This window comes from Aythya fuligula, chromosome 26 (genome assembly GCF_009819795.1).
Source record: "Aythya fuligula isolate bAytFul2 chromosome 26, bAytFul2.pri, whole genome shotgun sequence".
Classification (NCBI taxonomy): Eukaryota; Metazoa; Chordata; class Aves; order Anseriformes; family Anatidae; genus Aythya; species Aythya fuligula.
Genome location: NC_045584.1, coordinates 2,232,005 through 2,252,484, shown reverse-complemented (window position 1 = coordinate 2,252,484; position 20,480 = coordinate 2,232,005). Strand labels below are relative to the sequence as shown.

The window sequence follows — 20,480 nt, the reverse complement described above, 5'->3', positions numbered from 1 at the left end:
CGATTGATGCAGCATTTTCAATTGATGTGAAATCTTTCACTGTGTGTATTTATGAATGGAGGTAATGGTTTGTGTTCCTGCAACTCTTCCGTTCCTGTGAGTTTTCATTGACCTCTTTGATGTCTACCAAAACAACAAACTGTTTAGACACAATCAATGTGGAAATTGGATTTCATGCTCAAGGAAATTAAATGGTCTCTCATGAGCCTGATCTAATTTTTCCTAGCTCCCACATCTGCCATATCTCCAATTAATGTGACATTTTATATGCAATAAGGGCATCAAGTCTGGTGTCCTGGCCAAATTCTATGCTGTGAAACTACATTTTTTTTCTCATCCAAGCTCTCTTCGATTCTCAATGGATGTAACATTTTCACTGTCTTAACTAAGTCTTTGCAAGACCTTTGAAGCTGTAAAATGCTCTTAAGTGCTATGTATTGGTACTGTTACTATCCTCAACTGTTGTGTAGTGCTGCACTGTTAATAATTGTGTGTCCCACCTCCAACCTGACTGTATTTACCTGGGGAAGAAGCATGGTTCTGGTTTGTTTTGTAATGCTGTGGGATATAAGAAGGGTGTGTGAGTGTAAATAGGTATTTATTACTATTTATTTATAATTGTCGGGGTACCTAATGAATGGACCTGAAATTGTCTTTTTTAAAGCTTTGCATCTTTATACAGGAGAATTGGATACTTCTAAGTATGGTCCTAAGCTGTGCTTGAAGCAGTGATTTTGGTGTGCTAGGGGACAGCCTGAACACTTACTGTATGCAGGAAGGAGCACTTCTTATAGTCTTAAAGTAAGATATAAGGGCTGAAGAAGTGGATTTCACACCAGCTGATTAAAACTACACCAGCTGAAGAAATTGATTATTCTTTATAGGTCCCTTTTGGCCTGGTCGTCTGTGAAAGCAGCTCATGCCCAATGAGTGAGGAAGAATATGAAATGCCTTGCATGGCTCAGGGAGGAGTCTGTCAGTTTGTTCATGTTCTGCTTAGTGAATACTGGCTTTTAGGCTAGTTTTAAGCTGTTCTTGTAACTGATTTTGTTTTCAGAAGTGTCATCTTAAGCATTGTGCCCTAAAGACTGTAACTCATTCTGAGTTTTTTGTTTGTTTGTTTGTTTTGTTTTGTTTTGTTTTTTATCACCAATGGCTGGGATCACTGCAATGGAAAAGGCATGCTTGGGGGTTTAGAATCGGGCTTTTAGTTAAGCAGTGTGTCACCATGCCCAGCAGTAAGGATTGCTGCTGTCATTTTGCAACTGAGAATATAAATTGGAGGATTTAAGAAAAGTTGTTTTTTTTTTGTCCCTATTTCCCAGATTGAAACTGATGGTTAATTTAAAAAAAAAAAAAAAAGATAATTAACAAAAAAAGATTCTTGTATAAAACCAGATGAAAGCCAGTAAAAGAGGTCAAATTATTTGTGGGCTTGGGTTCAGAAAGTGCCTTAACTTGTGGGTTTCCCTCCAGTAGAAAACATCTTCTACCTGACAACCGTTCAATTTTGCAATTACTGATCTACTGAAACCTGATGTATCACTAGCATGCAAAAGACTATAAATAATGTTTTATGAGGTGTTTGAATCAAGGGGGATTTTGCTTTATAAAAGCCCTTAACAAAATAAAAATTATCAAGTGACTCTGTCCAATGGCACATGAGGAACTAATGTGTGTTTCTTTTACTGTCGCCAGTCTTGGAAGCCACACATTCCTTGATCGCGTTAAAGTCTCCTTGGCCCAATGACAGTGATTCTAACTTGACTCATGTATGTCCTACAAGTATGTCTGAGTATATTATAAAGGGAAACAATATGGTGAAAGATCCACTGCCTTTGTTGTGTTTGTAGTGTTATGTCCAAGCAGATTTTCTGAGATTTCAGGCAGGGATATAAAGAAACTAACTTCCAACTTAGTCCCCCTGGTGCTTATACCAATTGATTCCATCTTTTCTTTTGTGACTAAAAGATGAAGGGGGACATTCACTTGGGACAGGTATGTATACACGTGTGCACAACCACACAAACACAATTCTAGTGTATCTATATGAGTTTCAGTATTTCTGTTTGAAACAAATGAAAAAATCAAAATGCTTTGAATGGATGTGTTCATTTAGCGTGGTACTGTTAACAGCTGCTGCTTTCTAAGAGCCAGAGCCCTTGCTCTTCGAAATATTTTGGATTGAGTGAAATCAGCTGCTAACCAAGAACAGGTAGGAGAAGTATTCTGAGATAGGTTAAAATTAAAGCTCTGTACACCTTTAAAATTCCTCATCTGGAATGTGATTATCAAGAAGACAACTTTGAGGTCACAACTTTCACTTAGGGAAGTCTTTCATAGCGAGATACGGAACCTTTCTTGAATTTCCATGGCTCAGCGCTGGTGACCTTTGGTACAATTCCAGACAAGCCTCCTTCATCCTAGCTAGCAAAGACATTTATTTCAAAAGTAGTGTATTTTAACCACTGCTGTAGGGGCACAGGGTTCTGCGGGGCTTCTACACTTCAGGGAATACACTTCTGAGCTAAATCTCTTATTTAGCTGTACATATGCTTCCTCCTTAAGGCTCTGGCATGTAGTTTGGAGGGAAGAGGAGAACTCACTACTTGGCTGACTAAATGAGGACCAGCAAAAGGCTATTTATTTTTTGGATTGGTTCCACTTTTTTTTTTTTATTTCTCCCCAGATCTAACTCTTTTAAAAGTTTATTAATACTTCTTATCAGAGCAGTTGAGAACTTAAGTTGCATTGGAATGTGGGATTTAAAGTCTCTGCCTGACCCAACCAATAGAAAAAAGGGTCAGTGCAAACTGTATGCATATTTAAAACAAACAAAACCTCCAGGAAAAAAAGCATTAAAAGTTTTCATGTGGTTTAACCATTCCTCTCTCCCATGACTTCCATTTCTCAGGAACAGATTTCGCTCAGGACCCAGACAGAACAATAAACAAGAGCAGGCAGATAAGTGTATGTGCTGCAAGTGCTTTGAAAAATCCTGCCACGTCTAAGGGGTCCCATGCTGTGCCGGCTGTGCAGAATGTTCCCAGCTCCAAACTGCTGCAGCACAGGGTATGAGAGACGCATGCCAGGGCTTAGACTTCCACGGGACAGACGTCATTGCTTCCAAAGAAGTTCTGATCTGATAACTCCTGATGCTAACTCTATAGTGAGATGTAGCTAAATTTAGCAATAGGCTTAATCCTCAAAGAGGCCCTGGTTGCCTGATGGAAAAAGCAAAGTGTTTCAATTGCTGCTGTCAGCATTTCTTGTTGACTGACAGGTTTCCCTCTTACATAGAGAGCCAGAACCAGTGTCTACAGCTTTCATTGTTGCAGATTAGCATTACGGATAGGGAAAGCTCTACCATTCCTCTATGCTTGTAGAAAAACAACAAAATATAGGATAAATTTGCAGAAAACATAAATTATTCCTCACAGTATGCGAACTGAAGTAAAAAAAATGGGAGACCAAAAGAAGAGAATTTCTATAATAACAAGCTTGCGTGAGAAAGGGCAAAGCCAACAGAGCCTCAGGCTCGAGCAACCTGTGGTTTTGGTCTTCTCTTTTCCTTTTATTACTATCAACAGTATGTACACTCGTTCATAATTTGTTCAAAGAGTAACCAAATTATATAATACAGCTAGGAGAAGAGGCCCAGACAATAAAGGTGGATGTTACCTTGGCCATCTCCTGAGCCATAGACAAGCTGTGCCTTTTAACACTTTTAACACAGGGTTTTACTAACATGCAAGTGATGAGCTGCGAAGTGCCTGCTGCTTCTTCCTGCAGCCTAGTTCATGGCTGTATGGTGCTTTAAATTTGTAAAACGCTAGATCAGTGCTGTGAACATCAGACCAAATAACACACAGAAGCCTTAAAAAATACAGCGTTATGCACTTCACAGTAGCAAATCTTTATTTGGGCCCTTAGGTATAGCTGACTGCTTTAAAGGACCTAACTTTAGCTATCGTAAGACAAAAGAAAAAGGATTGTGTGGAAGGTCAGGCTGGTATAACACGGCATTTCCTATGACCTTAGATACGTAGCTTTTTGCTGCAGCAAGGATTTTTCTCTTATCAAGATATTTTAATTCTTTACCAAAATAACAAGAAATCAGAATATAAATAGATAAAAGATTTTCTAGAAAGCTCACAAAGATGGTTTGGATTTAGCATGACCTCCCATCTCTACTAGGAGGACAGGACACTGACAAGGCAAACTACTAGCAACGGGGGAACTATGCTGTGGATAGCAAAGCTGAGACCATTGCTCTGCACACAGAGGGTTGATATTTGCCTCTAGGATGCTCTTACTACTGGCTGCAAGGAGACCTGGTTCATCGTATGTCCATCCACTGTAAGGAAAGGCCAATTAAAGGGGCTTGGGTTTCATCAGATACCAATAGCATGGTCCTCGCTGGATAAACACCCACAAAATTACCTCCCAGCTAAGAATTTAATCCTGTCCTCATGTGGTCTGTAAAGGCAGCAGTCTCTGAGCGAGCTGTGGGGGATGACGGCTCACAGAACAGACAGACGGTGAGAAAACAAGTTCCCTGCCATGGCAGAGCCCACGCTGCCACTGACTCACAGTTGCTCCTCACTTCACCTCTGTGATGACATTTGTGACAAAGAAGGGAAGTGTATCGCTGTGACAGTGCGAAGAGCAACATTCATCAACATCTTTGAGTCTGGCCTCTCTTTTACACTTGCACTTGCATTTGCATTTTTCACACATTTTCCCTGAAAAAGTACCATTTATGCTATCTTCTATCCCAATGCTTATCTGTTTCCTTTATGCTCCAGAAGAGAATTTAGGGAAGAATTTCTTTAGAGAGCTTGCAAATGTAATCTTTTAGGAAGAATCAGTATGAGATAGTGATTTCATCTTACCTTTAGGGTACAAGTAAGCTGTAGATGTGGAATGCAGGAAAACAGGTCTGATATGTTTAGAGGCTTAAACATTTTTATAGCCTGAGGAAATCCAGAATGGCCCTGGAAAAGATTTGGTTGGTTGACTTTGTTTGGTTTTGATTTGCTAATTACAGAAACACCCTGCTCACCAGAAAGTAATGTGCTGCATTCCTGCAGAAAGCAAGCTGCTTCTTTTCCAATTATCTCAGTCCCCAACCCTTCTCCATAGTGCTGGCAGATCTTGACTTTGCAAAAAAAAAAAAGATCTGCTAGCTGGGGACTTTAGGTCCAACTGTAACCAACTGCTTGAATCAGTGGATTTGTTGGTGACAAGAATTGGTGTCATCAATAATAGTGACAAGTATCTGCAGCGTGAGATGCATACAGCACATCCCAGAGTGTTGCTGAGATGCATCCCAAGGCTCAAGCATTCTGTTTTGAACAAAAGGGGTTATTACATCTCTTCTCATCGATATCTTCCATGTTTTGGTTTGCCTGGATGCCTCTAATTGTCCTCACCCTCCAGACTGTGTCTGCTGTCCTGCGATTCCTCCTCTCCAGCATGGTATACTTTCAGCAGCCTCAATGGAGCTGACACTTTCCTCTGTTACACTGCCATTTTTGATCACAGTGGCATGAAGAACAATCAAAAAATGCACGATGTTAGAGCCCTAATGTTGTCTTAGATTAGATTCAACTAATGTAGGCTAAGCCCCAATGTAGGCCCTTTGTAATTTCAGTTTCTTGGGGTAAGAGGCTTCATCTCCCTCCCCGTTTGATTTATGATAGATTAGGATGTCAGTTAATCTCTTCTTACTTGATTAATCTTCATAGTCATCTAGCCAAGTATTGTGTGCAAAAGGAGCCCATTGCATAAATACAGATTACTAATTTTTCTTTAATTATTCCTCTGTATGCCAGAGGGATACAGAGAGGATACAGATGGGGATAGACACCAGCCTCCTAAATCTTATTTTGTGAGAGAAAAAAGAGGAAGACAGCAGCTGCTCTGGCTGATACTGGTTTTCTCTGACATGCTCAGTTCATTTTCATGGAAAAGGCAAAAAGCCACAGAAACAATAGATTATGGTCTCCTGTGAGAAAATGGGAAAGCAGAAAGCAGCTCTGAGCAAGTGAATCTGCTTGACTGGTCTGTTCCCACAGAGAGAAAGCAGAGTTTCTTATGGGAAAAGCTATATTAAACAAATAAAGAAATAAACATATATAGAACCAAACTGAAACAGCAATGCACTATCAGTATCAGAAACAGACAATCAGGAAAGAAAGGCATTGAAAAGCACTCTGTGAAAATGAGGCAGAGATACCTATTCTGTCAGGGCCATGCTGAGATGTTTCTACCAGTTGCCTTCTTCCTTCCCTGTGCATTCCAAGGACACTGGGACAAAGACTTTGCATTTCTGAGACCCCACAACCTGCTCTCCACCAGCAGCTGCATTTTCCTGTCGCCAACGGCACCTGGGTGAGCACTGCAGCATACACACACCCCTGGGGGGCAAGCTGGTAGGGGGGGACTGGCAGGTGGGGCAGGGATGGTGTCCACAACGCATTCTGCACGTAACCCACACCTTGGAGCAACAGCCAAACAGCTTCTGTTGCTGGATTTCTACCGTGAGCTGTAGTATTCCTTGGGAAGTCTTTTTTTTCTTCTCTCTCTTCTCTTTTCTCTACCCTCCTTGCTGTTTTTCATAAATTATTAAATGTCGCTTTTTATCTTTTCTCACGTGCTGGTCTTCTGGGGATGGTACCCTACTCCAAACGTAGTCATGTGGTGGCAAATATTTATTGTGCACAATTTAAACTGAGGCCTGGTAGTAAACTCCCTCTCACACAATTTGACAGAAGTGACAGGGAGTAGGCAAGCTCATGAGTATTAAGAAACCTCCTCCAAATAGCTGAGAGTGCCCAAACCATAACTGAGACTAGTAGTGGTGTGTTTACCTGATGCTAAAATACAGAGTCAAGTATTTCTAGAATAGTCCAGGGCAGCAAACAAAGGAACCTCAGGTATACAGCACCTGGTAGGGAGCACATTTGGTGCCTTAGCGAGAGGCCCTGGGGATTCTGCCCAAGTGACAGACGCTGGTTGCTATAGGGATGCTGTCCTCTCCGAATGCCATGCAGCTTCCCCGCATCTCAGTGCAGATTTTCAACCATTACTGGTTTGTAGCTGACATTTTTCCAGGCTTTCCTGAAAGAAAGAACAAGCCAGCTTTCTGGAGAGAGGCACTACTGCTGGTGTTCACTGCTGTTAGTCATCTTTTTAAAGAGCAGTTTCTGCTGAGGAGGTCCAGAGAGCAGCATGAGCTTCAGCCCAGATATACACCGGGATCTCCTCCGTGGGAAGATGTTTCCTCTTCCTGTCCAGCCTTCCAGCCTGGTCCGAGTCTTCATCAGCTCAGATTTTTCAGGTAAATAAGCTGAAAAGTCCTGAAGCTGCTGAACGCATCAGGCACTCTCTTTGTGTGAGTCTGCAAAGTGTTACACCGTGGTGACCCTGCTGTGCTTAGAAGTGAAGCCGTAAGCTTGTAGCTTCATTTGAAAGTGAAGATGCTGCACTTTATCTACGGCTTTATTCTGTCACACCCAATTTGCACTTAGAACATGTCAGAGATGGCAGAATTCTGCACTAGTTCAGAACTATCAGCATTTGCACCGAAGGCAAATTCAACCTAGAGCAATGCAGCATTTGCAGGCTTTCCTGCAAGCTTGGCTAACACACATGTGATTCCCAGCCACCACTGTAACAGCAAGAAATATTTATGAAGAACTTCCCTTCCTGGACAATATCCAAATATTTCCCACTTCCTCTGCCTGCTGGGACACAGTTACCAGACTGAGCTCCTAAAGTGGTAACTGGCAGTGGGTAGCAATGATTCAGATTCTCAGGAATTACAAAATTCAGTTTCCCCCCTCTTCTGAAAACCATTCACTCTGTCTTCGTTTTTTTTGAATAAGAAAACATGGATTTAGAAAAGCTTCCAATTCCACAAAAAGTGTCTTCCAAAGAATGAAAATACTGCAGCATCTTCTCCAGTAGAGGGTAACATGATGAATATGCTGCTTGGACAGCGGGGTGTTTCCAGCCTGAGCAGACAGTCAGAATTTACACAAGTGGTTACAGCTGTAGTTTCTGGAGGGAATGTGTGAAAACCGCAGGCAATCTGAAATTAGTGGATTTTCAGGAATTTTGGGGATGAAGATGTGACATGTGATTGGAGTCTCATCAAAAGACAGGGACATAAATTAAACTCACTCTCTCCCTGTAAAGTTTGGAATTGAGGGGGTCTGGAGTGCAAAGCAACACAAGGATTTCCCATAATTAATACAGGCTTGGTGAGAGCTAATTAATTAATCTATGGGTATTATGCTGACAGAGCTTGATTCCTGTTGGACAGCAGTGCAGACAACATAATTCCTAACCCAAGGGAGCCTCTTCTTCATCTGACACTGGCACAGACTTCATTAGTGATCACTTTTCACTTAGAACAGTCCCAAGGAAAGCTGCAGACACAGCCATTCCCCATCCTAATTTTAGCATTCCCTCTCGTACTGCTTTATCGCATGATCACGTAGTGCCGAGAATGTTTACATAGCTTCAGGGAGAGAATATTCCAGTTCTGAGGAAACTGTAATCTTGCATGATAACACATATGTAAGGAGAAAAATGTGCTTTATGTTCCCTTTGTCTTTTCATTTTGCAGGCGTGAAAATTAACCTTGAATGTAAGACTTGTGTAACAGTGAAAAGAGGAAGGCGCATGCACGTGAGCCTGGAAGTGAGCACTCGTGCTTGTGTTTGTGTGCATGTATGTGCTTACCTGTCCTTCTATTTGCTTTCTCTTCTTAATTTATATTTTTTTCTAGTTTGTTGTTTGATTTAATTCACTGAATGCCTCACTTAAAGGTGTCACACAGATTTTTCTAGAAAGAGATAATCTCTTGCAAAAAGCACAGCAGGGGAAGTGGCCATAAACATTTCACAGACCTGGCTCTATGAAAAGACTCCTTGTGGATAGAATTGCCTTTTATTGTGGCTATTTGTCACTGCTGAGATGACCCAACAGTGGGGCTGAGAGGTCTTAAAATAGGATGGAGAAATAAGTTGCAAGGAATACGTTCTTTCTGAATCAGTGCTGCTGTATTGTGTTTTGCACTATGCAATCCAAAATTTTCCAGTTCCAGAGTTTTCATATTAGCAAACAGAAACACCGTGACAAGTCAGTAGGACTGAATATAACCTTGAAAATACACTTGTAATGGTATACGAGTAGCAAGCACATATTAGTATTCACATAGTAACATGGGCACGAGCCCGCAGACACATGGAAACTGCAGTCTTACGAGACTTAACCAGAATGTCATCTATATGAAACTCTACCCAGATGAGATGATAGCAACACAAGCTGCATTTTTGCTGTAAGGTCTAACATGACAAGTAAGTAAAGTAAAAACCAAACTCCTAACTTCTGCTGTGTTGCACAAATCCTTGCATGCAGACATGGCTACAGAAAGAGAGACCCTACTGGAGAAAGCATATCCAGGAGCGCAGGCTTTCTGTCAGAAGCATGGCTTCATGTTTGAGGTAAATCACTTTTCTCCTATCTGTCCTGTGCAAAGGCCATCGAAAATATGTGGGATGGAGAGAAAAGATGAAATATTAATAGATTTTCCATTCCCTTAGAAACTTCCTAGGAGTCAAATACTGCTGTATCAGTTTCTTAAATCTTTTGTTTTAAGAATGTTTGGATGCTTGAGCTGTATGGGTTTCAGTGAAGTTAGGTGGCTAACCATCTTCAATCACCTGGACCTGAGGGCTGATATCATCCTTTTGTTTCTAGATTCCTTTTGAAAAAAAAAATAAATGGAATGTATAAATTCCACTGGATATACTTCAGGGATAGCTGAATTAGTCCTAATTATACTAATTCTAGTACAAAAGGAGCTATGGAAATGTTGGGGATCGTTATCTTCCATGACAGAACATAGGCTTCAAATACTGCAACAAATAACCCACAGTCCTGAGGTTCCTTGTCCTGCAAAACTAAGTTTTTTAACTGGTCATCCATCATCCAGATCCCTAAGTCTTTCACAGGAGAAATCCCCACTGAGAGATATCGAATGTCTCAGCATCTCTTGTAGAGTTCCATATTTTTTTGTTTTGTTTTGTTTTGTTTTGTTTTGTTTTGTGTGTGTGTGTGTGTGTAGGTAATAGACTTGAGATGGGGTATTTCTGAGCTTGTAGACAGTGACTACAGAAATACAGAACTCTCTCTGGAGGAAATTGAAGCCTGTCAGAAACTATCAGCTCGCCCCACCTTCATTGTAAGTACCAGCACTACAGCGCATGCTCCATCCCTATGGCTAAAGTGAGCCTTACAGGGCAGGCTGCTTGCATCGAGAACTTGCAAAGTGGGCAGGTAAGATGGTTTTCCCCAAAATTAGGCTTGCCTGAGGAGTTCCACAAATCAGATAGCTGATGGGGCTGAGATGTCATTAACCAAGGTAAATCCCAAAAGATAAGAGAAGCCTAGACAGGCACACACATGTGGTCCAGCCCTGAAAACATGGTTTCTTCAGAGCTGAAGATAACAGATTGTGTGTGGCAGATGTAAGATAGAGATACACATAAGGCAAGAAGGATAATACCAGTTCTTGCTCTGAGCTTGCTTCCTGCCCAATAGCTCAATATTGAGGGGGTTTTCTCAGTAACTAAGGAATGAACACAAATTCCCCAGGCAAAGAACCAGAAATGAAAATGCCATAGCAACCAGCAAGGACAGAGGCGGGGTGTCACACTGCAAGCTGCTATCTGCTCCATGCTTCTGCCCCACCAAAAGGAGAGAAACTAACATCCCTCTGATCGCTCCTCCTACCCACCAAAAGCTCCACACAGCAGCAGCCCACTGCACTATCCCTGGAGCACCTTGGTGACAGCCCCAAGCCCACACTCGGAACTTGAAGCCCTGCAGAGCAGGACAGGAGGCTGAGACACCCGCAGGAGTGCTTGATCGCTTCCTCAGGTTGTTTTGGTTTTAGAAAGGGAGGAGAAAGGCTTTAGAAAGGTTTGTCGAACAGAGAGAATAAATGCAGAGAATGTGCAGTCCCAGGGAGCATAATCAAAGCCACGAGTAAATAAATAAGCAATTAAGTATTTGTGCAAGTTGTGCCTGTTTTCCCCTGAGCCACTCCACCAGAGGCTGGCAAGAGAGTCTCCGAGGCAGAGCCAGGAGCACCTCACCACAGCGCCACAGCACCCTGAGCTCACCATCTCTGAGCTCCTGCAGCTCACCCCTCTGCTGGCAGCACTGTGCTGAGCACGCACATCGCACCAGCAGGCACTCAGGCAGCATCCCCCTAGGATATCCCAAGTTGGAAGGGACCCACAAGGATTATGGAGTCCAACTCCTCCTCAGACCAGTTCTCAGTGTGTTCCTACACACTCAGGGGAGCCACAAGGTTCAGCTACGCCCTCTCTCCTCCATACAAGCCAGAAGGGTACTGCTCAGGGATTACACGGTGGGTCTGAGCTCTGAGCTCTTCCCGGCTGTTTGCAGACTGCATGGATACTGGATGCTGACCCTTTTCAGGTTCTCCCTCTTCCCCAGCCCAGCCTTCAGTTTTAATCAGAAGTCCCCAGGCTCAGCCCTGTTCCCTTAGTTCTCCTTCACCCCAAAACCAATCTTACAGCCCTGCTGGCCGGAGTCCCCATACCAGCTCTGCTCTGTGCAACCACCACCTCACCCCCTTGCTTTCTCTCACACATCATAAAGGCCTGAGGAGCAGCTGCCCCAAAACCCCTTCTCCCCAGCCATGGGGCAGGCTGTGGAAGCCCCCAGGGTGCTGTGGTTTCCTGAGCAGCCCTCCCTGGCTACCCCAGGTGCTCAGGCAGCTGAGCAGCCAGTCCACATCCCAGCTGTCACTGCCGAGGCACTGCCTCAACACCGGACCTTTTCTGCTCATCGCAGGGACCCCTGGGGGGCTGCTACGAGCACCAGACTGTGCCTCGGCTCATCGCGGAGAAGGAGTTTGAGGCCTTAATTCTGCAGCTGTCAGGGGGCTCTGCCCAGCTGCAGAATTAAGATGACCAGTCAAATTTCCTGACTGGTCATCTGTAATCTCTGGCTAAACACAGCCCAAAACAGTCAAAGCTCTCAGTACTGGCCTGTGAGTGTGTTTATACATATATTTAGCAAGCATAACATTCCTCTCATACCTGGCAGCCTACCTAAAATATTGTCTCGAAGGGGATGTTCTGGGATTACTTGGAAAAGGAAATCAATCTCCGTTGCTTACCCAGGGTATAAGCTCTCAGATGAGACAGCCATGTAAGATAGTGAGATTTGGGGCAGCCAGTTCTTCTGAACTGCCAGAGAAACCCTCACCCGAATTCAGCACTCAGTCTCCCACTATAGATACCAGTGTAGACAGTAGTGAGGAGGATAGATAATTTCCTTTCATATATCACACTTTACTTGCAGAAATGGGCTGTCAGACATGGAGCTGAAGGACGTTTTATCCCTTGATGATGAAGTTCTCACAGAGATTCACCACTGCCACCTTCCCTCAAGTAAAGCTATCCTGCGCTTTCCCCCTCTCCACTGGGCACAGCTGTGTAGGGACTTGGGAGAGTGCAGAATGGAAGAATTTGTCCTGCTTGGCTTTGCACACAGGTACTCTTAGAGGGCAAAGAATGAGATGCCAAATCTCTGATTTTGGGATGTTCCCACTGTGGGCTTTTGAGAACCCTTCCTACACTCCTCTCACTGCTATCAAGCTCTATCAGTGCTAAAGATCCCAGAAAAAAAAAAGACCTCTACCTCCCTGTTCCAGTACCTCTGTTATTTTTTTTTTTTCCTTCCCAGGCAATTTGTTGAAATGGTGCAGAACTGTTATCTATCAAAAAATGACCAAATCAAGCAACATTTTCTCCTGGCAGATTTTTTTCAAGGGGACTTGGAGCTGGGGAATGAAGAAGCCCCTTATATTGCCACACCTTAGCAGGACTTTGAATGCTGACAGGAAGGTAAGGGATATCTGCAGGCATTCCCATACCTGTAAGCTCTGGATCAGGGCTCTGTGTCTCAGGACATGCAGGACAGGGTCTAAAATCAAAAGACAGTGGAAATAATGGTAAATTAAATTATTCAGTGTTTTCAATTACAATGAAGATCGATGTATACATACATTTTAAAAAATTACCTCGAACCAAGGAGACCTGCAGTCATTTTGCAAACATTGTCATGTCATTTCATGCATGCAAAAGGCCTTTGCAGCAAGGAAGGAAGAAATATGTTATCATAACTGCAGAAAGGTAGTCTGTCTTAGATTGTAGCAAGAAAAATTTGGACTCATGAAACACATTTCCTACTAACAAGAGAACTTAAAACAGTGAAAGTCCTGGCATACTATGATTTAGCACCTAGCACTCAAGTTGTAGAAGCAAAGAGGTTAATCCACAAGCCACGTCTGAAACCCACCGTTCTGGTTACTCCTAGGTAGCCCCTCAGCCACTCTGGTTCTCTGGTACTGTTCCAAATCTGAGGAAGTTGAGCGAATTGCCATTTCAGTTAATGCTGAACGAACTGTACATCATATAAAAAGCAACTATGGTAGCTCTCAAGCCCACCACAGTCTTGTTTTAAAATACTTTTCTTCTCTGCCCTCTTAGGATTGAGTATAATACACACAGAGGTGTTGGCCAGGCTTCTTTTTTTTTTGTGCCTTCTTACCCAGAGGTAATTGGGAAGCTGTGCCAGCAGTGTCTGAGCTGGTTCAGTGCCTGTCCCCATCCTGTTCTCATTCCATCGTGTGGATTTCTCCAGCCACCTGCTGGGCCCCTGCACACAACGCTCACCGGATTCCTCAAAGGTAAGATTAGTCCTGGGGATGGCTATAGCCCAAGAATACATCTAATCATCCATCTGTTATGAATGGGATCCAAGTAATGTCATAAACAAATAGAGCAACAAGGAAAGAACATATTTCCATGGAAATACAGTTTTCCCCGTGAGCTCACACAAAGGCAGGATAAAGGTCCGTTTGCCTCCGTGCTCAGTCACGCACCATTCCCACTTGCAATTGCTTCGACAAATGAGAATAGAGAAAGTGGGTCATTTTGTCGCCAGGACAACAAAAGCACACACTGACCTAGATATGTCTGAGGGAACCTAATCTCCCTCTTGGCACAGACTGCGGGGTTCAGGCAGTATAGGGGGTTTCCAGTTGGGGAAGCACAACATATTAACAATCTCAAATTGTCTCTTTTTTGTCTACGGTTTCAGAAGCAGACTTTCCTCTTTGTGTCTCTCGGCAGGCATCACAGTGATGGCACTTAGTTCTGATTGCTGGCTGCCGGTGGCAGGTTCCCAGGATGGCTCAAAGCTTGTCTGGAATATGGAAGTTATTGAGATGCTGCACGCCCTCCCTGGGCACTCTGGTGAGCATTCTCCATTTTCTATGGTTGGAGAGCTTCTTTCATGTCTGAAAAAGAGCTCTGACAACTCGGCCATCGCCTCCTAGCTGCCAGCATTCTGCCAATTGCTGAAAGCACTGGGAAGCCCTTGGTTTGTTAATCCTCCCCTCTTGTTTTATAGCTGAGGTGAGGTGTGTGAAAGTGTTTGGAAAAGGAACCTGTGCTGTCTCAGCTGCCATGGATCACAGTCTGTGCATCTGGAATTTGATTTCTGGCAGAGTAAAGTTTGTTATCCAAGCTACTATTGAAGAGCAGCCCTCACATCACCTTCATGTGGATGAGAGGCACAGGATTGTATATTCTTCCTCAGACACAAAGGTAGGGCCATTCTTTAGCTTAAAGTCTGCTGAAAGAACAAGAACTATAGAAGTTACAGACACAGTCATGAAGGTTATAGACAGAAAATCTACCTTGGTCCTTGCTACATCTCTCTCTTTTGCCACCTAGGTCAATGTTTGGCACCTGGAGACAGCAGAACTCATCTTCCAGATCTCTGCAGAGGTGTCAGGTGCATGGATGTGTTCTGCAGTACACAGCCTGAGGCAGGTGATTATGACTGTGTCTGAAGAAGGAGTGCTGAGCCTGTGGAACAGCAACACCGGCGAGCTGAGATCCAAACATCAGCTTTCAGGGCTACAGGAAGAAACACCAATTTCCAGCGTTCTGCTTCAGAAGCAAGGGAAGATGATAGTGGGATTTAGCAGGGAATCTCTCTCTATGGTACCCGTCAATCTGTTCGTTTTTTTTACAACATTTCATGGATCTGAATTCTAAGTAATAGTAATTCTGTGGAAGACCATGAATGATAGATTCACAATTTCACTCTGTTGTGTTGATATCTGGATTTATCACCACAAGCTGTTCTGGATGACATATTTTCACATTTCATTCAATCCCCAGGCTGCCAAAGGAAGGTGATCTGGCCCTTCCCTCTGTCCACTTCTCAGTCACCAGCGATAGGACTGTGAATTTCCACTATTGCCAGTTTGGGTTCTGCTCCCCACCCTGGCCCAGATTTGCTTCATGAAAAAGCAAACCAGTTTCTAATAAGGCTTATATTCCTCAAAAAAAAGAGCATGACCACTCTGCATCTGCTGATGCATCGCTGCATCACACACATTTATCATACTGAACTCCTTGGACAGAAAGCACTGAACATAACTGTAACGTTCTGCAGAACACCCTTGGAAGGGTGAAGGGTGTGCTGGAGAAACACTGCCACCACACAACCGTGAAATGAAATGAAATGAAATACAGTTCCCATATACTCTCCAGAAGCATGCTGAGCCAGGCAACAGGTCAGATAACCAACAGGCCTTCCTTCTCCATTCAGAATAGAGCACCCTCTTCAGATTTCCATGTCCTGGTTCCCAAGTGGATAAGTGTAACACTCTCTATCCTGCTGCACAGTCTACCCAGCACCATGAGGCCAAATTAAATTTCACTGCTAATCTATTCTCTTTCCTTCAGGAGAGAAACAGTTCAGCTATCCTAGCTTCATGTCTAACTTTTGCCTTATTTCTCTGCAGATCTCTTCTGATGGAAACAGTCTGCTTGAGAAGCTTCCTGGGAGGGTTTGCTTTGCTTTTTTTAGGGTTTCTAAGCTACCCTTAGGGGTTACCTTTCAAGAAATATAGAGATTAAATCATGCACATATGGACGTGGTGTTGAAGGAGATTCTAGATTTTCCCAGCTCAATAAATCAGTACTAATATTTTATTGTTTTAGGCTTTGAGGAGTGCGTGAGAGCGTACCTCACAGATGCAAAGGGCTTCCACAGGTTCCCAACAGCAGACTTGGAACATGAAGGAGTGGTTCACACAGCTGCTATCTCTGCTAGCAACAGCATCATCGTTACTGGTTCTCAGGCTGCATGTATCCAGGTAGGAAGGCAGGCTGGGCAGTTTCCCCATCAGACGCATTTCTTACAAATCCATCTCACAAAATATACCCCTGACACAATAAAGAGCTCGTCTTGATATCCAGCAACCTGCCTGGGGGTTGGATTTGCAGTTCCGAAGGTGCTGCTAGTATTGCCACACTTCCAAAAAGTGGATGACCATTGACCCTTATCTTTATTGCTTCAAGCCTTTCTGTTCTCCTTTTATTTTTGCAACTGACTGAAAAGCACTTTACCAGTTCCGAGGGCCAGCCTAAAACCAGTGCATTTCATTTCTAAAACATTAGATTTCAACTCCTAAAAGCTGCCTCATTACCCGTGTGTGAGCAGGAGCCAGATGGAATACACAACATGTGGAGCACCATCACTTGCCAAAGAAAGAGGTAAACAGGCAGTACAGTCCAAAATGTGCAGGATCTAATTAAAGATCTTTCAGAGCAAAAGAAAGCAAGTGGTCTGAATGGCTCCTGGTGCTTCATACATTTGTTTTAGAAACATTTTGTATTCGTAGCTGTTCAACATTTTCCTTCTAGTGTTAGAGCTTGGATGCTATTCTTTGACTTCACCTCTGTTTCAGTACAAGTTAGCTAAGCTGTATTGTTTCACCTCTTTAATAAGATTTAGGAAGAAATGGCTCAGACACTTACTCCCCCCCACCAACTTTTCCCAGGTGTGGAGTTTATTAGAGCAAGGGTTGCTGATGGACATGCTGGATGGCATGGGAGCACCAGTAACACGCCTAGCCCTGTACGACTGCACTTTGGTTTCTGATTCCTGCAGCGTGATGTACTTCAGAGTGTGGAACCTCGTTTGCAAGCAGCAGCAGGAAACCTTGGCACGTGTCACAGACACAGGCTGCACTGCAGTGTCCCATAGAGGGAACTACGTCTATTTAACCCAACCTGAGGACAGACAGAAAGTCATCATCTGGGATGCCACAGAACGTGAACTGCATCTCACACAATTAAGTTTGCATACGGGGTAGAAGAGAAAAACAACTCACAGAGGCAGTGAATGCGTGGTTTGCTTTCTGAGCAGATGACAAGGACAGTCTGCTCCTTTCTGCTTTTAGGAAAATAGGGTTCAGACTGGAAAGCTTTGTTATCTCTTCAAAACTTTTGTCTAGAATACCTTATTATTATGATATAGGAAAAAAAAAAAGAATAATATGCAAGTGATTTCACAGAAAAAGGAGCCATCCTGAATCTTATCTGAGGGAAGACATTCACATGCATTTCGAGTAAGAATTGTTGCCATTTACCTTCTCTTTTACAGGTGCAGTGTGTGACACACTGGACACTTCTGCTCAAGTGAGATGCCTGGAAATAGCTGAGCAAACCCAGCTCCTCTTCACTGGACTCATGTCTGGAACAGTCCTTGTTTTCTCACTGAACTCCAGGCAGGATGTAGCATGCATCCCACCTCCAGAGTTGCAGAAACCAGTCAACCATATGGCAATCAACAAGCATGAAAAGCAGCTTGCCATAGCATACGAAGATTTAGTCCTTGTGCTGGATATTATCCCTGCAGATCCACGTCCAGTGATCCACAGGCCCACCTACACCTTTTATATTCAGATCCCTTGTGCTCTGGTTTCCAGAGTGGCTGTCCTTGCAGATTACAGAGTCCTCTATGGCATGACTACTGGGGATTTATTCCTTTATGACTGCCCACAGTCCCAGGTGTTTCCTTTGGAAGGTCACAGAAGCCAGATCTCCTGCTTGGAAAGCAGTCATGGAGAGCACTGGGCACTCAGTGGAGCTGAGGATTCACTGCAGTGTCTCTGGGACTTGGAGTCCTGTCAGCAGGAACATGAGATGTACTATTATAAGGTAGTACACCGGCAGGGAGGTAAAGCAGTGCCAAAAGTCAATTACTGCCCTAAGCTATCAGGGGGATCCAACCGACCGGATTCCTAGCTCTCAGACAGGATACCCAAATCCTGCACATAGCCGTTCACACCGACAGGCAGCAAGCTATTCTCAGCATTTAGGTCTGAGCATCTAGAGACACCATCAAGGTGTCAATCCTGTCTGACTGAAGGAGTGTGCTGTAAACACCCCTGCGAAACTAAAACATAAGTCATAGGAGTTATTTATCTACAGCTCATTATTGCTCATTTAGCTGGCATAAGCTAGCTGACAAGTCAGTGAGGAGAATGAGGCATCACAAGTTAACAATAGCAACAGAAGGGGTAAATTGGGTCAGCTCAGGGAAATCCAGTAAAAAAAAAAAAAAAAAAGTGATGGAGAAGACTGGATCAAAGCTGTCGGTCTTTCACCTGACAATATATGACAGATGTACCCAAACTACTCCTTTCCCCAGATGAAATAATAGGCTTCTGTACAGCCTCACCAGGCTCTGTTACAGAGCACTTCACAAGCAGAGGACCTTATTTCATGATATTTCCCACTCTCCTACCATGATCACTCTCATAAAAATCTTTACTTTGTTACAGTTTACCACTATTCTGAAGGTACTGAATAACCACCGGGCACTCTAAGGCATCTTCACCTCAACCTGTATGTACCAGTTTAACAATCTAATCCTAACCACTGTCCATTTTCAGCCTGCATCTCTCCTGAAAGGCATTTGCTGTGCTTGCTTTTCAAAAGATGACAAGTACTTGTACACCGGGTCACTGGATCAGACCATTACAGCCTGGGATGTTGCAAGTGGTGAGTAACTGAGTCATTAGAACCTGTTTGCCTTCCTTCCCTTGTCTCAAAACAATAGGAAATGTATTCCAGAATGAGAGGCTGGAACACTGAAGCCAGCAGCTGGATGTTAGCATTGTGATGGAAGCTGCAATAACAAAGTTACAGTTTGAGTACTGCAGCATACAATAAAGAAAAATATTATGGGCTCAAATAGCAGTGAGTTTTATGGCAAAGCAAGTAAAAGCCTCTGCACATTTCTGTTATGCAAACCACCTATAATGTTCTAAGGAGAAACATGGCTTATTTTGCCCACTCTCTTCCTCTCTCCTCAGGTAACATCAGGGGTCCAGTTTTACTGAATGCGAACTGCCTGGTGACAAGGGACTGTTTGGGGCAGGAGATGTATTTTAAATCAAGTCCTACTACTTAGTGTTCTGGTTATGGTTACGTTTAGGGTTGTTCGGAAAGAGCGAAGACACAGAGTATGGTTGCATGTGGGGTTATGTAAAGGCTCCCCTGGGGAGTTCAGTTGTACCCAAAGGCTTCCGTTGGGGGCAATTTTTAGGGTTAGGATTAGGGTTAGGGTTAGCGTTAGGGTTAGTGTTAGGGTTAGGCTTAGGGGTTAGGATAGGGTTAGGGTTCTTTATTCTGAATTTAGTTTCTGCAGGTGCCTTACTGGCGGTACAGTGCATACACACAACAGCTACCAGAATTGTGCCAACTGCAGATGGCTTTGTTGCGACAACAAAGCTCTGTTATATTATTCGTGAGAGGTTTCACTGTCCTACAACCACTTCTCCTCAGTGTAACACACTCCACAACATCACCTCAATGTGTAAAGTACAATCCCGAAAGAAAGATGGGAAAAACTCAAGCAAGCATCAGCACAATCAAGGAAATTCTTTTGAGATCCAGACTCATACCAACAAGCTCTCTCAGATCTGTTCTGTGGTATAAAACCAAAGACAAGCAAGGTTAAACAGCACAAACAGCCAGGACTGAGCCTGTGGCTTTCTTTTTGTATCCTTTCGCTTTAGGTCTCAGAACTACAGCATTAAATATCGCTGAAAACTCCCTTGCTGTGACTACCTCAGAGCATCAATGCCCTGGCACAAAAGTATCGTAATGACGACCTATGAAAAGTAAATAAGCAAAAAATCCTTAGAGATATTCCTTCTGTGCACTGTAAAATAGGGAAAATAAATCAAAACAGATATTTGTGTTTAACTGCCTGATGAAAAACTACACGTGCACCCTTTCTGAGAGATCTTTTAGGCAGGCATTAGAAGGGGTTGCCCAGGGAGGTGGTGTGGTCACTGTCCCTGGGGGTTTTGAGGGAGAGGTTGGAAATGGTGTTAGGGACATGGTTTAGGGGCTGACAGAGGTGAGAGGGGGTGATATTGGTGGGAGGGGGGCGGTTGTGGATGCCCCATCCCTGGAGGTGTTCAAGGCCAGGTTGGACGGGGCCCCGGGCAACCTGATGTGGTGTGTGGCGCCCCTGCCCTACAGCAG

General features: G+C 43.6%; 1 protein-coding gene across 1 annotated transcript; it reads left to right on the top strand.

The window, feature by feature from the left end:
• The first annotated feature begins 9,434 nt into the window (after nucleotides 1-9,434).
• Nucleotides 9,435-19,925, top strand: NWD1 (NACHT and WD repeat domain containing 1). The gene is given in 17 exon segments (XM_032203929.1): nucleotides 9,435-9,518; nucleotides 10,142-10,258; nucleotides 11,902-11,984; nucleotides 12,415-12,606; nucleotides 12,799-12,874; nucleotides 12,876-12,959; nucleotides 13,432-13,520; nucleotides 13,605-13,804; nucleotides 14,250-14,372; nucleotides 14,530-14,726; nucleotides 14,856-15,128; nucleotides 15,938-15,991; nucleotides 16,082-16,291; nucleotides 16,979-17,252; nucleotides 17,584-18,140; nucleotides 18,878-18,986; nucleotides 19,636-19,925. Coding segments are annotated over 17 exon segments (3,012 nt in total).
• Nucleotides 19,926-20,480: the final 555 nt, after the last annotated feature.